General features: G+C 57.5%; 1 protein-coding gene across 2 annotated transcripts in view; it reads right to left on the bottom strand.

The window, feature by feature from the left end:
• The window catches only part of RPTOR (regulatory associated protein of MTOR complex 1), a 325,821-nt gene that overhangs the window by 90,465 nt on the left and 218,716 nt on the right, over positions 1-16,640 (bottom strand). For both annotated transcript variants that reach the window (XM_077755327.1, XM_077755330.1), the window contains exons 8-11: positions 16,489-16,589; positions 15,797-15,941; positions 8,004-8,079; positions 1,045-1,146 (exon numbers count right to left, since the gene is read on the bottom strand). In XM_077755327.1, coding sequence (XP_077611453.1) covers positions 1,045-1,146; positions 8,004-8,079; positions 15,797-15,941; positions 16,489-16,589 — 424 coding nt within the window. The remainder of the gene's footprint in view (positions 1-1,044; positions 1,147-8,003; positions 8,080-15,796; positions 15,942-16,488; positions 16,590-16,640) is intronic.

Here is a 16,640-nt window from a genome sequence, read left to right as displayed (position 1 = left end):
CCAGGCGAGGCCGGCAAATGGCCCTCAAAGCCGGCAGCGTGATGGACCCAGAGGCAGCTGACCAGCCCTCTCCCCCAGGAGGGACGCGGGCTCTGGTGGCGACAGAGAAACCGCTCACCCATTTTCCAGATGGCCCTGGGCAGCGGGAGCCACTCAGCGGGGCTCTGTTGTGACGTGGTCGGCAGCCTGTGTAAGGTGCCATCCCTTCCCAGAGGACGCCAGGCCCACGTCCTTCACAGGTGGGTGACGAGGCCCCTGCTCCTGCTTTGCAGGAAGGAGCCGGTGCCAGCTGCTGGCTCTCAGGACCTAAGACCCCAAAGCGGGAGGCCACGTGCCTAAGCACCCACCCCTCTACAAAACATGTGCTCCAGGTCCTAAAGTAAGTTATTGGACCTCAGTGTCTACACTGACCAAAGGTCCACTCCCCTTTCCTGAAAATACGGTCACTGACACAAAAGTTCCGTGGAAATGTTCTCATCTTCCCACCTGTGAAGAGTGTGGGTACCCTGCCATCCCGGCCCATCTGATCATTAGCTAAAAACATTAGCTGAACGAGACCCACAAAACCAAGCTTCCAACCCATGAGTGGGGCGCAGTCTTTGAGTGAGCACGGACACGGGCCACGTGAGGGCTGGCACTTGAGCGCCACCACGCAGGCGCCCTCCGTGGAAGCGGGGGCAGGGCTTCGGATCTGGGCTGTCCACCACCCAGTCGATGCCCCGCAGTTGGCAGGTACCTGGCGAGGAGCCGCGAGGGCCTGCAATGTGCTCACGGCTCCTCTCCCGCCCCCTGGGGGGACCTGCAGCTCATGTCCTTCCAAACAGAAGGGCCTGAGGCCACGGAGCACATTCGCCCCGAGCATCCCACGGCTCCCTGGAAGGGCGGCCGACAATCCAAATTAGGGCTTCAGCGAGGGTCGGGGAGGGAACTCTGGGACCCCCAGACGGCCTTCTGGACCAAGTCTGCAATGGGAGACTTTGAGGGTCATACTCCCCCCCCCGCCAGCCGGCACCCGGCCCAGGGCACGGCTCTGAAGTTACTCACCTGCAGAACGATGGGAAGTTGCTCGGGGGGGTTCCTATTCTCCACGCCCATCGTGAGCCACACCTGGAAGGCGGTCAGCTGCTCAGCGAAGAACGGACTGTGCTGTGGGACAGGCAGGGTGGTTAGTTAGGGACCTCACCTTGACTCTGTGCGCCCCGCGACGCGGCCCCCACGGCTGGCTGGGTCCGGGTAAGGGAGGGAGGGGAGAGGCAGGGACGGCGGCAGGAGGGACACGGCGCAGCTGGTGGCCTGTGTGAGCAGACTGGATGGGGGGGTGGGCGGAGAGGGTGTCCCTGGGGGACAATGTGGGGAATCTCTCCCCGGATGAGTAGAGTGTGAGACGCTCCTGGACACGGAGTGGGGGCATCGAGTGGGCACCGTGCGGCGCCCACCGTTCCGGGGAGGTCAGTGCTGGAGGTGCACACTCAAAGGGAGCCGAGCGGTGCTGAGCCCAGAGGCCAAGGGCAGCGGAGCAGGAGCAGGGGTGCTGGGCGGGCAGGGCGCAGCCTGGTTCTCCGCCGAGCTGGCTGAGCAACGGGAGTCACTGGAGACTGAGGTGCAGCAGGCAGAGTGTGCTCAACACAGGAGAGAAGCTAATTCGGAGACTCGAGTGTGGACGGCTCTGGGAAGGGATCAGGCTGCAAAGGGGAAGGACAGGAATGGAGGGGGCTGGGGAGGGGGGCGCGGCTGGAGGCTCCAGGCTCCAGAACCGTGGTTTCATGGCGGAGGTGAGGGTGCATNCGGGCAGGGAGGCGGGCTCTGGGGGGGCAGGAGGGGGGCGCTGCCACAGCCCGGGCGGCTCTCCAGGAATGGGAGTCAGACGGGCCCGGCTGCAGGGACGTGGGCAGATGCTGGGCACTCACAGGGGGCTCCCCGTCACTTCTATTTCTCAGTGAGACGCAGAGGGAGGGCACGGCCGAGCAGAGCGGCACAGGGAGGAAATATGTCCCCCAGAACTGTGATTTACTCCGGGACCCTGGGGTGGGGGCAGGGGGACAGAGAGTATGTGAGGCCACCCTAGGGTCAGTGGAGGGAGCGGGCAGCAGGTGGGAGGGCCGCTGGGCCCGCGTGCTGAGGTCACAGTGGTGGGAGGCAAGGAGCTGGCCTGGAGGAGGGGACGCCTTGCCCGGCAGTGACAGAGACCAGGAAGCAGCAGGACGGCCAGGTATTTTGATCTGAATCACTTTCACCTAACGCACGGCTCTGTTGTCCCTGATCCTGGAACCAGAAGAATCTCAAGGTACAAAGCTCTGCCTCCCAGCCCGGTCCTCCTGCCCCACCTTCTCTGTTTTTCCCAAGGGGAAGGCGGTGGCTGCATTTCAGAGTGTCTGTAAGGAAGGGGAGCGGGGAAGCGGGGCTGTGGCGCGTGTGGACAGTGTGGACCCGTGTGTGGACACGACTCAAGTTTGTAAGCCCAACTCCGGGCTTGCTCACTCCACACCGTCCATGGAGGAGCCTGGTGGTCAGAGCCACAGTGTCCCCTCAGAATGGCCCGTCGTGTGGAAAGTGCACAGAGAGCAAGCGCCACCCAGGAGCCCGCGTTCCTGTGAAGTGGGCGTGTGCCAGGTGCGCCACACCCGGAGGGCGACCTGGGAGCTGGGACGGAGCCCCCAGACTGGCTTTCCTGTTTTTAAGTGTGAATTTTTCCCGAACTGGTTAAAAACAGTAACCTCTCCGTCCCCACACGTGTCTGAGGGGAGCTCGGGTCATTCAGATAATTCCTTCTCTTTGCCCCTCCGTCCAAGCCCGGATTTGAATTAAGGACGCTGCTGTGCTGCTCACTGCCAGAGACACTGTTCCGCCCAGAAAGGACCAGCGTCACCTCTTTGCGCCCAGAGCTGACAGCAGGGGAGAGTGCTCCTGAGGTGTGCGGCCAGGTCTGTCGTGCCCCTACGGCGCGGGCAGCCCCCCAGCACGAGCGGGCTCAGCAGTCTACATAACGCGCCCCAGAGCGCCGCGAGAGCCACTTTGTGACGCACGGGTGACGGAGAGCGGCGCTTCCGGACCAGACTCCGAGACCGCGGCTGTGATGCCGGAGCTGCCGGGCGGAGGCCCGCAGGGGTCTCCCAGGACAGCTCTGAGGCTGCTGTGACCGGCCCGCCCACGGGTCAGGGGGCCCGGGGGCCTGAAAACAGGCGTGAGGGGAAAAGGCCAGAAGGGCACAAAGAGCCACCTGATCCCTGCGTGATTCAGACGCAGAGGACGCAGTTAATCTCAACACACCTCATCTTCTTCTCACTTACCATCCCCGGTCCAGACACGGCTACGCTGCCTGGTGTCTGTCCTCACGTGCGGTGACACTCGCTACTCACCATGACCTCACCACTTAAAAGAGCAGACAAAGGAAAACTGCCAAATGGAATTCAAATTCCACAGCCTGTCGGAGCCCTGCTGCAGATGGGCTCTTTGCGTCCCTCAAGAAACTCCATCGTCCACACTCCCCAAGTACCAGTTCCCATCAGTCTCCTTTCTGTTGTTAATAAAAATCCGTCCCCCCAGCTGCTGACCTTGGGCGAGTGACAAACATGCCGGGCTTTGTTTTGGTATATTTGACAATGATGTTTTAAAACAAGGCCAGCAATTTGTAGGAGAATTATTAGAACAAAGTAGTGAGTTTAGTAATCCAACTGCAAAAACTCTCCCGTAAACAATATATATGGGAAGAAAGATAAAAGAACATTTTAGAAAGACCCCACTGGCAGTCACGATGATGGACAGTAGGACTCAGCGCTGTGGAGATGCCGCCTGCCCCCTCAGCCGTCTACGCATCCATGGGATCCCTATCAAACCTGCTTTCATAATCAAGCCTGCTCGGTCCTGTGCAAGGATGCAGGGGTCAAAAAGGCAGAGCTGAGAACCCAGGAGCAGCCCACGCAGATGGTTGCTGGGTTCGATGTGAATAACACCGGGTAAGCTCAACATCCACGTGTGGAAATGCGTATCTTGACCCCTACCTCACACCGTCCATACTAGTAAATCTCAGAGAGACTGCAAATCTAAGGGGAAAAGTGAAACGATCAGGCTTTCAGAAGAAAAAGAGAACACCTTCTCAAAGGTGTTCATCTCAAAGTAAACATTTCTTAAACAGGATACCAAAAGTCGTAAGTATGTGAGAAAAAAATGGATGAATTGGAGGTTAAAATAAGAAACTTCTGTTCCAGGAAAAAACCTTAAAAAAGTGAAAACAAAGTCCATACAGTTAAAAAAAGAAAGAAAGAAAAAGAAAAGGATATTCACAATGAGTGATGGACTTGTATTCAGATTAGATACACACCACTACAAACTGATAGGAAACAGTTAACATAAAAGAAAAACCAAAAGACTTCATCAGGCAACTTACAAAAGAGGATATTCAAATGGCAAAGGAAAATACAAAATAGGGTTCAACAGTATTAACCATCAGGGAAATACAAGATAAAATCTCAGTGAAACACCTCTTCACATGGAAACACAACAGCCAAATAAAGGGAAAAAGGGTAGAAAATACCAAGTGTTTGTGAGGACACAGGGCAACTAAAACTCTCATAAGCTGCTCAGAGGTAGAAGCTGGTTCGATCCCAGGAAAAGTGCCCAGCAGTGTCTACTAAAACGGACCACACACGTGCCTGGTGACCGGAAATCTCACTTCCAGTGTGTGCCCTGACACAAACGCACCAAAGCCACGTAAGAAATTAGCAGAACCCACTAAATTTAAGGGGGCACCAAAAAACTCAGTAACTGAGATAAAACAATACATTAATGTATAATCAGCATTACTGATTTCTCCTTCCCGTCAGGGTCCAATGGCTCAGCCTGGCACCGGCTGGCACTACTTGTGGGGGTGCTACCTGCAAACTCCAAATGTCCACTGGCCAGAGGATGGGCACATGACCTTTGGGCTGTCCCCCATGGTGACGACAGCTCCAACTGTGGGAGCAGACGTAATGTCGAGTGAAAGCCCGAAGGCCATGTCCTGTAGGATCCCATTGACACAGCACACAAAACCAGGCGGGACGGCGGCTACGCTTGGGAAAGCACGAAGAAGGCAGTAGGAAGGGGCTTCTGGGGGGCTCTAGCACGTGGTGCTCGATCTGGGGCGTCTGGGGACTCTGACATGTGGCTGGTTGGTCTGGGTGCTTCTCTTACGAAAACTCCTCCAGCCTCACACTTAGGATGTGCAAGTTTCTCTATGTATGTTCTGCTCCCAAAAAAGTGAAAACAAAGCAAGAAAGCTAGCACAGGATCTACGTCAGGTGCCCCTCCCTATCACAATTTGCGGAAATTACTCCCATATGCAGAACACTGATTCCAGCAGATCAGAAATGAAGCACTGAGATCCGTGAAGTGTACTGTGCAGTGGAGCGGAAAGGTAATAACGCAGAAACTGTACTGTTTTACTTGAGAGTGTAGAGTTCTGATCCCCTAAGGTACAAAGTAAAACCATACACGGTATAGAAAGCCGAAATTGTATTAGGTTTTCCAAACACGTGTTTGTGGCGACAGGCCCTGGCCTCCTTCGGCGAGCAGAGGCACTTGGGAGGGCCGCCAGCTGCAGTGGAGGGGAGGCCTGGGCTGTCCCCACGGAGTTCCGTGACTGCACGAGCCCGGTCCCTGTCACAAGTGTGGGCCCGGCGGGAAGGGGCCACGTGCGCTGCTGAGAGCCAAGCGCAGGCCCTGCCGGCTCTCTGGAGACGCAAGGCACCCTGCGAGAGGGATGGATGCGCTCAAGCAACCGCAGCAAATATTAATGGCAGGACCGTGGGCACCCAGGTGCTCGCTGTATTATCTTTCAACTTTGCTGGAGGCTTCAAGTGTTCATACTAAAATGTGAAGATATTTGAGCAATAAAAGGGGAGGAAATATGAGGTAAACCGGAGAGGAAGCCTCTCAGCCCATCGCCCCCTCCACTGGGGCATTAGACCATTGGAGGAGTTATACTCCAAACACACATGCACCTGCACAGACCACACACACATACACACACGCGCCCACACAGAAACGCACCTGCACACATGCGCACAGATATGAACCTGTCCGATCACATGCACACACATGTGCAGACACGTGCCTACATGGATCACACACAGATATGCACACATGTGCATGGACATACAAGGCAACGATACAGATGAGCACATACAGATATGTACATATGCACATGAATACCTCCCACAGATAAACATGTACACCCACCCTGGAGATACACACAATGCACACATGTACATGTAGGGACACAGATACATGAACACACATGGACGTGGACACACCTCACACAGATACACATGCATGTACACACACAGCTGTACACACAGGTATGCACTCATGTACACACATGTACACATACACACACAAGTATACACACATACACCCTCCCACATGGAGCCACACCCTACAGATATGCACACATGCACCACACCCCAGATACACACATGTACATACACAGGCACACATGTACACACAGCACACCCACACAGAAACACACACACGTAGAGACACATACCCACAGATACACATACATGTGCATATACGTACACAGACACACTCAGGTATGCACAATGAACACATGCACACACACACACATGTACTCATGTAGATGGACACACCTCACACACACACCCACATGTACCACAGATATCTACCCTATAGGTATGCACACTGCACACGTGTACACATATACACAGATACCCACACATGTGCATGGACATGCATTGCACAAACATGCACAAATGTACATGGACACCCCCCACGTGTACATAAGCATACCACTGCAGATAATATGCCTGCACACACATGTGTACCCATACACCCCACACATAAACACACTTGCACAGACACACCAGAGATATGCTTGTATATGTGCACAGATGCACATGGAGACCCACATAGAGATACACACATACACACATGTAAACACACTCTACAGATGCACACATACATGTATATCCACACGTGCACACACACCTCACACACACAGATACACCCCATGTAAACATACACGTACCCCACACGCACACTCACACATACATATACACACACGTACTGAGTATTCATACCCCTCACAGATGTGCACACATACATGCACCCCCACCCCCCACATGCACACACACACACGCACACGCACACCCCCCACGCTAGACCCGAGCACTCAGCCTGTGTGAACTCCTCCAGTCCTGAGCTCCTTCAATTGGATACCACCCTGATTCTCCCGCAAAATGAGGAGACTGAGGCACAGGGGGTGGGCTTGCCCACCAGAGTCTTGGGTTGGGCCAGAGATGACGGTGTGGGTGCAGAAGGCTAGGGGCTCTGACCACCCGGTCCAGCCCTCCGACTTGCCTGGCTCTCAGATGGCCCTGAGGTGCCCAATGTCCCCCGCTGCCCAGCTCCTCCCAGACCTGAAAGCCTCCCCTTCCCGTGGGGGTCAGAGGGCGCATACGCGCTCCCCACACCCTCCGCCTGGTCCTAGCCGCGCTCTAACTTGATGGTGTGACGCCCCTACTCCTTTCTCAGGGTTGTCGAGGGAGGAGTTGAGTCTGCAGGGTGCTCAGACTCGGTGCACAGTGAGCACTTGACAGACAGACCCCGAGAGAAAACGGGAGGTGGGGAAGCGGAAGGAGGGGGAGGGGCTGGAGGGGAGGGGCTGTGAGGCCCCCCTGACCCAGGCCCCTGGGGACCAGCTATCCCCTCAGGGCCGAGCTTCACACCCTCACAGGTTCCAGGCAGGAGTCTTGGGAAACGCAGAATCCATGCCAGGTAAAGGGCACAGTCTGCAACACGGCTCGGGGAGTGCACACCAGGAGCAGCAGTTTCAGAGAGGATACTTCTCAAGGGCTTTGCCATCTCAAGGTCCCTAACCGCTGGTGGGTGCGATCTCCCAAGCGTCCGCTGACTGCACTGCTTCCCAGGCGGGTGAACGAAACCTGATCCCCCAGCGCCCTGGGCGCCACCCCAGTGGACCACACGGACGCCCTTGCAGGACTCACCCGAAACGCGGTGCCTTCCTCGATGATGGTGGGCAGCTGCGAGAGGCAAATGTCGACGGCCAGGTCCCAGGCTTGCCTGCGGAGGAAGCAGAGGGACGCCCACAGGGCCTTACTGACCGCTCTTCCGGAATGGGCCCTGGCCACGGGGGGCAGAGGGGACCCTGAAGCCGTCTTGTGTGTTAACATTGCTTCTCTTTGAATTTAACTGAGAAAAGAGCTCAGGAGAAATGAAGGGACTGTCTCCCTTTGTGCCATAGCTCCTGCCCCTGACTTGGCTGCCACGGCCTGTCCTTGCCCACGAAGCAGCTGTGGCACTGTGGTGGCTGGACAGTGGCAGTGTTGCCCACAAACGCGCCACGGTGCTTCATCAGAAACAGCCAGCGTGGGGCCAGAAGGCGGCTCCGTCTGGAACCCCCCCTGTGCTGAGTGGCCCCTCAGCCCGCACCGAATCAGGACTGGCCCCCACCATCAGCTGCCTGGGCCTGTGCCCGACAGGAGCCACTCAGGATGAGGTGTCCGTGTCCTTGTTTGAGAGGAGAGCAAGTCGCTCTGACATGGGACCCTGGCCACCTCTCCGCCGGTTTCTCTCAGCATTGGGACCTGGCTCAAAACACACACAAGGCGGCCAGGGTGCGCCCGATGGCCCGGCGTGCGTGGCTCCGCCTCCCAGGGGTCGGTGTCCCTGTCTGGGGCAACAACTGTGCTGCTCGCAGGGTCCTCGGGGCCCTCGGGTAGCGGGGTCCTCGGCAGGGCTCCGAGTGACGAGGGCCGCTCACGGCGCTCAGCATTAGTTCTACACTGATGCAGGCGACCGCCTCACTTTCTGGCCACAGATGGGACGCGTGCGTGGTGTGGACACAAGGTTCCTTCGCCCCTGCTCTCCCTTCCCTTTCTCGTGGACACTGGGGGCCAGCCTGCGGGTCTGGCTCCTGGCACGTCCACCTCTCATCCCAGGGCGACTCCTGAGAGGCAGGGTTCCACCTGCTGTTTGTCAGACTGACGCCCCGCGTGACTGTGGGGAAGGGGGCACTGTTTCCCCACATCCCCAGAGGGGGCCACATCGGGAACGAAAAACGTAAACAGCCAGAAACACAGGAAACACGTAAGACAAAGAGCAGCCTGGAGGGCTCTCTGTCATGATTCAAACACACAAAATATATTCCAGTTTTCCCAGACCGGCCCTCTGAACAAGCACACCCTTCCCCCTTCGATCTAATTAAGAGGCAATCAGCACATAATCAAAAGTGCCTCAAAGAACAAGCAATAAATAGTTCCCATATGCTCAATAAGTGGCCGGGCTGCAGGCAGAATGTTCTCCAGCAGCGTTGAGGGAGATACTCTCTGTTAGACAGAAACAAAGTCGATTACTGCAATTAAGCTCTATAAAAATTCCTTGAATTTAATCTAATAAAAACTTTGAACTTGAGGAGTTGGAAGCAAGCGCATACAAGCTGGGGGCAGGTGAAGGTGTGAAGGGGTGCAAGGGGGTGTCCGGCCACGGAAGTCTGCTACAGCCGCTGCGCCGGGCACCTGGAGCCGCACTCGCGGATAGTGGGCGACACGCCCTCCTCAGCCCTCTCATCAGGATCACGAGGCAAGGACGGTCCCCCCACAAAAAGGCCGCTGCAGCTGTCCTCCGTCCTGGCAGGGGGTCCTGGGCAGGGTGTCGGGGGAACCAGGCCCCACCAGGAGAGGCCACCATGGGGTCTCATGGTGCTGATAGGTCCCTCCAAAGAGTGAAAGCCCCATGGGGCCGCACCAGGGCCAGAGGGTGGCAGTCCTTCTGAGAGTGTGCCTCGCGTGGTCACTGGCTGGCCGGCCCCTCCCTTGGGGACCGGGTCCTCAAGCAGCCTCGGACGTGTGCTTTCATTTGTGCACAGGGGCCGGGGGCTGCGGATGTGAGAGGGAGCCTTGGAGCAGGGGAGCCGCTGCGCTCACTGGGAGCGAGGCAGGGAAACGGCTCAGGGCTGTGGGCGGGGGGCCCAGCCAGCTAAGGGACGAGGAAGGGACCTGGCCCACAGTGTTGAAGACGATGGCACGTGTGCAGCTGCGGCAGGCCGGTGGCCCTCTCCAGCCTCCGGCCGCTGGTGCTCACAGGAAGAAAGGGTGCACTCGGGGACCTGAGCCCCCACGAAAGCCCCGAAGCACAAGCGTGGGTAAAACTGGCTGTGTTTTCAGGGTGAAATCAAAATGAACTTGGTGTCTTAATTTGGATCCTCACTCAGGGAGAGTGGGAACGGGAGTCCTGGGAAGTCTATGGCCGTGGCGATGGGCTGCCGGGCTCCGGAGCCCACGCAGGTGCCAACCTGGGAGGTGTCTGCATTCGCACTTCCCACAGCCCGCGNGGGTGGGGCAGAAGCAGCTCAGTGGTGAGTCACCGTCCAGGAAAACGTGCCGTGCAGGCAGGCGCCTGGGTTTTCAGGAAACGGGGCTCTGATGGCAGACGCCCAAGGAGTGGGCAGGGAGGAGCGCCTTCCAAGAGCGCGCGGCCTCCATCTGCAGCGGGCGCTCAGCGGGCGAGGCGCCCTCGACGGGAACGGAAAGCACAGGTTATTAGCGCCGAGAGAGGCGAGGTTTCAAGACCTGCAGAAATCGAAAGTGAAGGAGAACGAGTCCCCGGTGGCTCCACATCAAAGACTGAGCAGGAGCTGGCCGATCGCTTGTCATTAGCGCCCCGCCTGAAGCCAAGGCCAAATGGAGACTGCTTGGTGCTTTAACCTCGGCTTCTGTTGGGCTTTGTCCCCTCCTTCCCCTGCTCAGAATCCAGCTTCTCCATCACCACCCAGGCCTGCAGGGACTGGGCGGAGCATCATTTATTCCACGCTCCTGAAAACCTCGGCCGTGCTCCCTGGGGGTGTACCAGCTCTGGCCTGCTGACGCGGAGGGAGGGGAAGAGCGGGGGGCATCGTTCTAACGTGGCTCGTCACCAAACCAGCTCTGCGGCAAGGCCACGCCAGCACCCGGCACCCGGGCAACGCGGCAGAATGTGAGCACAGCGGAGCACAACCTCCTTGGCGTCTGGGCCTCACGCTGTCCCCTCTCTGTGCCCGACACCACGGCTTGGTCCCTCACGGACAGGGGTGAGCGGCCCGCCTGCCACCTGGGACCTGCGCATTCCCGGCCCCCCTGGATGCGGCGCATTAGACACAGATGCCAGGCGAGAGCAGAAACGAGTTGTGGCCCTGGGGTTGGCCACCGTGGGGCGCCGGGAAGCTGGGGTCCCTGTAGCTCACGCTCGGGCTACACAGAACGAGCAACAGACTCTCCTTCACGAAGCTGGCAGCCAGGGTCAGTGGGTGAGCAGGGGTGCGGCTGCGGGCTCCCCAGGTGCTTAACCTGGTATTTGCACCCAGCCTTTCTGTCCTCTGACTCCGCATGAAACAACTCCGAAGGACTGTATAAAGAAATACAGCCTATCACCGTCTCCAGGTGGTCTCCTCCCTGGACCCATGCCACGGCGGCCGGGCCACACTGGCCACTCTGGGAAGCACGGCTGCCCCTCTGTGAGCATCTAGTTAGAAACCACCTCAGCACCTTGCCCTTGGAAAGCGCAAGGGCAAGTCAACATCTCCCTAAAACCCGGGAGAGCGTGGAAATCTGCAAGCGTGACCTTCACACTCACTTCCCGCCTTTTGCTGTTTAGCGTGAGGGTGAGCGTGTGTGGGGCCATGATTTGTCACTGCAGATGCTCCCCTGGGAAGCAAAGACCGTCCAGATGGCACTTCCAGACGCCCCTGGGTGTGAACGGAAAACAAGGTGGCCCCGCAGGCTGGCAGCAGCTGGACACGGAAGCCAGTCCACGCACGGGGCCTCGGTCACTTACCTATGAACAGCATTTAAAAAACTGCGATCATGGGGTGCCTGGGGGGCTCAGTCAGTTAAGCATCCAACCTCGGCTCAGGTCATGATCTCACGGTTCATGAGTTCAAGCCCTGCATCAGGGGCTGTGCTGACAGGGCAGAGCCTGCTTGGGATTCTCTCTCCCCATCTCTCTCTTAACTAAATAAACTTAAAAAAAACATTGTGACCACTCCCAATTTGGTTGTGTGTGTGTGTGGGGTCTGTTTACCACTAAACGAGTCCCCTTGAATTTCCTGCGTGCTCAGTGAACTCGCAATGGCCAGAAACGCCCGTGTCTCCATGTGCTCTGGTGGCAGTGAGAGGGAACAGCACAGGTGGGGTGGCTCCTGCCGCAGGCCAGCCCCTCCCCNGGCTTGGGGAGAGGGAAGGAGGCTGGGGCTGCCACAGTGGCGCCGACGGCACCTGGTCAGACAACGTTTCTGGCCATCGCTGCTTGATCATGTTTCTATGAGCATTTTCTCCTTGAAATCTAAAGCCTGCTTTCACATTCAAGTCCTGATCAAAGTAGGTTAATGGCGTAATTTTCAACATTTAATGGGACTAATGTTTACTCTCTGGCTATAGACTCATGCTGGCACCGTCATTAGGAAAACCCTATCTGGGGGGGACGTGTGCTGTACGCATATGATTCTCCTCCCTGCAAATCTCACCACCACTGATCTCTGCAGGAGAACCCTGTAGTTTTACATACATGGCCTTTCTCAGCATATAAAGATCGGAAGCCATGATATCAAGCCTTTCCAAAAAACACCCCAATTGGAAATGGCCTTTGAGGCCAATGGTGAAGCAGGGCAGGCTTGCTAAAGGAGGGCCCAGGCCACCATGGATGCCTTGCCCCTGCACGGCTACCAGGCTTCAGGGGCCCGGGGGGCACCAGGCGCAGAGCTCCCTGCTTCCATCCCCCAGGGCATCTGGGGTCCCGGAGCCGAGCAAGCACCCAGCAGGGCTACATCGGCGGCCCCCATTGGTTTGGTTTGGTCTCAGCAATGGTTTTAAAAATCCTGTATTGGTGGGGACACCTGGGGGGCTCAGTTGGTTGAGTGTCCAACTCCATCTCAGGTCACGATCTCATGGTCTGTGAGTTCAAGCCCTGCATTGGGCTCTGTGCTGACAGCTCAGAGCCTGGAGCTGCTTCCGATTCTGTGTCCCGACACCCCCCGCCCCCACCCGCCCCTCTCTCACTCTCACTCTGTCTCTCAGAAATAAACGTTAAAAAAAATTAAAAAATACTGCATTGGTTATCAACATTTTAAAGTGAGGAAATTGGAAATGAAAATGCGAACTTATGACTACTCTTTAAAACTTCACTGTGGGTCCAAACTGCCCCCTGGAGCCGAGTGTTGGTGATGCAGGCTTGCCGTCAGCACTGGGCCCTCCACCCCTCGCCCTGCGCTGCTCCGGCATCGACGCCCCCGCAGGACTGGGGCAGACAAGGGGCTGGGAGACTCCTGCCGACTGAAGCCCTTCCAGGCTCATGGGCCCCAAGTTCTGCCCGGATGGTGGACGCGCTTTCAGGAGTTGGGCCACTCCAGACCCGCTGCATGCTTCCAGAAAATCCATCCTTTACGGTCCACGCCCCTGACAGCAGCCTCCTCCCAGAACGGCGGCCTCTCACCGGCGCAGCACCAGGACCCCACCAGCCCGAACGCAGGCCTGGGCAGCCCAGGGTCCGTACATGCTGGCGATGCAAGGGGCCCCATTTTTCAACCTGGCCCTTTTGGGTCACTCACCCACAACCCCCTGCAACCTGTCCTGCACCTACTCGTGGCCTCATGGACGAACACGGGACCTCGGAGCCCAGGTCCAGCTCCAGCACGAGTCTGCTGCCCACAGAGCCCGAGCTGCAGCAACCGGGGTCCTCGTACAGGGAGCAAGGGAGGGCGGCAGGCCAGATGGCGCTCTGCACAACGGGGGACCGTGAAGGCCGAACCCTGACACGACCCCGGTGGCCTGGGTACGTTCCAGCCGCAGAGGGGCCCTGACGTGCTCGGGGAGGCCAGACCAGGGAGGCGGGACGGCCCGGTGCACACATATGGCTGCCAGCCATTCCACCTGCTTCACATGCCGTGAGGCTATGCCCACGTTCGCTGCACCCCCGTGGGCCGCTGTGCTGTTTATGTTTGTGTGACAGATGCAGCTTTGCTGTGGGAGAGCCAGGGGGGCTAACCGTGCGGGAGAGAGGGCACGAGCCGGCCTTTGGCGCGGGCCAGGTCAGGTGTCCTCAGCAGCGATGGCGGGATCACACGGTGCTGCGTCACGTCTGGGGTTTGGACCTTCTGTTGAGTTCTCACACACTCCGGAGCTCAGACGCTGTAGGGGGTCAATCCTGGGAAAGGGGTCCGGGAAAACATGAGGAGGGGGCTGTCTGCACCTGTCTCCTTCCCGGGGCGCCCCCACTCAAGCCCTGTCTGTCCCGCCTGCTCCCTGCTCCGGCCTGGCTCTGCCACCTCCCTCCCCGTGCGGCTGTTGCTCTGTGTGGCTGAGCTACCGCACGGGAGGCATTTCTGCGGCCAGAGATGGATGTGTCAACTGGAAAATGCTCTTGAGGCGCCGTGTTGGGGTGTCAGCAGGACGCAGGCCACTTGTCTGACAGGCGGAGCCTTGCACCCTGAGGAGTCTGCTCGGCCAGTGGCGCTGGGGACCAGGGGGCCCTCCACTCCGTGCAGCTGGTGTGACGCCCATTTCCTGTGGCTTTGCCACTTTTCCTTCCAAGACCAGATGTGGCACTGGGCTCATGCAGCGTTTTCACCTCTTTCTTCCCTTTTTTATAATACATATTTTATAAAAGCTGGTTCGGAAGAAATAGGACTTAACACATCACTTTTCTTAAGGGAACAGGCAGTTTTGAGGATCCACTCTTCCAGAAAGGTGAGTCTTCACTCTGATTATTCACTCTAAGTACCACAATGGCCTTCGAATACCCTCCCAGTTGCAGCGTGGCGGGGCCACTCTGCACATGTGACCCACCTGCCACACGGTGACTATGGTGGCCCCTCTGCCTGTGGTCGCTGCGGCAGAGCCGTCTCATCCTGTAAACGCCGGGTGCGGGCGATGCGTGGGACTGTTTAGCGGCCAGCACAGCCTGTCCCCACTTCCCTCACAGATGAGAGTCTTGCTTCCTGATTTCCCAAGGGGCCGAGGGCAGTGCATCTACACCCCCCTGTGTTTTCAGTGCCGCAGGAAAGCAGTCATGCGTGTATTTAAAAAAAACAATCACTGGCTGGAATAAACCTGACCAGGAAGATACACCGTGAATGGAGTGAGTGAACGGCCATTTTTAAGTATCCGTACGAGGGTTTCTCCCACGGACAGGCACCTTTGCTGTCGCCCGTTTTAGTGCTGCCGCAAATTCTGCCTGTGTTACGGAAACAAGGAGACAGGAGGAACCAAACGCCGCTGCTCGGGGGCCCAAGGGGAAGCCATGTTATGTTAGTGCCGCTGCTGCTACTGTTGCTGGTAGTGTAAGTAGCAACCGTCCAATTTGGGGAAACTAGAACAATAGTTGTAGAGATCTCACTCGTGAGCATGTGTGGCTGTGTGTGTGTGTCTGGGCACACGCGTGTGCTGTGAAGCAGCACACACACCAACAGCGACAGTCGGACGCAGCAGCATGGGGCCCGCTTCCTAAGCCCGGCTGGCGTTTTCTTCTCTCAACACCGGTCTCTGCAGAGCCAGAGGCTCGTGTGCGGGCACCCTGCCCCGAGGTCCTGGATCGTCAGGCCTCTGAAGGGGCCCGTACTTCCTCCTGGCAGAGAGCTTCAGGAAGGACTGTGCCAGTAGCGCCCGCACCACCCGGGTCTCTGAGCTTGGTGACAAGTCTTCCCATTTTGCCTCCCGTAATGCCATCAAACTTGTCCCACTGTGGAAACGCACGGAACCCAAGCCACGGGGAGAATGTCACCTTGTCCGGCACCGTCGGCCGGGACACTTACCACATGGCATGCATGTATGTGGGGGGCAGGCGTGGGCTGCTGACGGGGGTGCAGCTATACGACCTCATGATCCTTTCTGCCAGTAGAAAATTTCGAAATAGACTAGCCACCAACAGGTCCTGTCTGAAGAGCTTTTGGAAGAGATCTGAGGGCAGATAAAACATAAAAAGGCACCTTGAGTGGCTCATGTCCAGCATTTAAAGCCAAATAAATATACAAATTTACTTCTATAGAACTTTTTACAAGCAAGCTGAGGCTGATACACCAGCTTCCCATTGGCAATATGCACCCACATGCTCATACGGATACAAACACGGACCCCCAGCGAGTCGGTCAGGAATAAATACAGACAAGTCTTAATAATAACACTTCCGGTTTTAAGAACTAGGGACCGTGGCAGTTTTTATGAACAAAGGTGAGTCCTGAGTCTGTCTAGAAGGTAACACAGTAGCATCAGCACAGACGCTGAACATGGAGCTCATCCACCACCGCTCTTGGTGCTTGACGCTCTGTGACTCACGGAACCCTCCGGAGGCTCTCGCTGCCTCCTTCTCCACCGTGCCCCCCCCCCACTTTCCTCCCGGACAAGGTCTCATTGCTTCCGTTTCGCTTCCCTTATTCCATGGGCCTGTGTCCCCCAGCTGCGAGGCCGCAGCCCGCCCGCCCCATGCTGACCGGCCCGGCCGCCTCACCGCGAGGGAGCACGTTCCACGCGATGGTGTCCGTGATGGCCGTGAAGATCCAGTTCAGCTCCCCCAGGGGGGTCCTGCGGTCGTTCAGCCGGCCCGGGATCCTAGGGGACACGTGAGCCTTCGTTAGCAAGTGTTGAGAGAGTGTCGGACGC

The sequence above is a fragment of the Crocuta crocuta genome, unplaced genomic scaffold (assembly GCF_008692635.1).
Source record: "Crocuta crocuta isolate KB4526 unplaced genomic scaffold, BGI_CrCroc_1.0 scaffold50, whole genome shotgun sequence".
NCBI classification, from domain to species: Eukaryota; Metazoa; Chordata; class Mammalia; order Carnivora; family Hyaenidae; genus Crocuta; species Crocuta crocuta.
The sequence above is the reverse complement of the archived record's forward strand: the minus strand, read 5'-3'. Positions and strand labels throughout refer to the sequence as shown.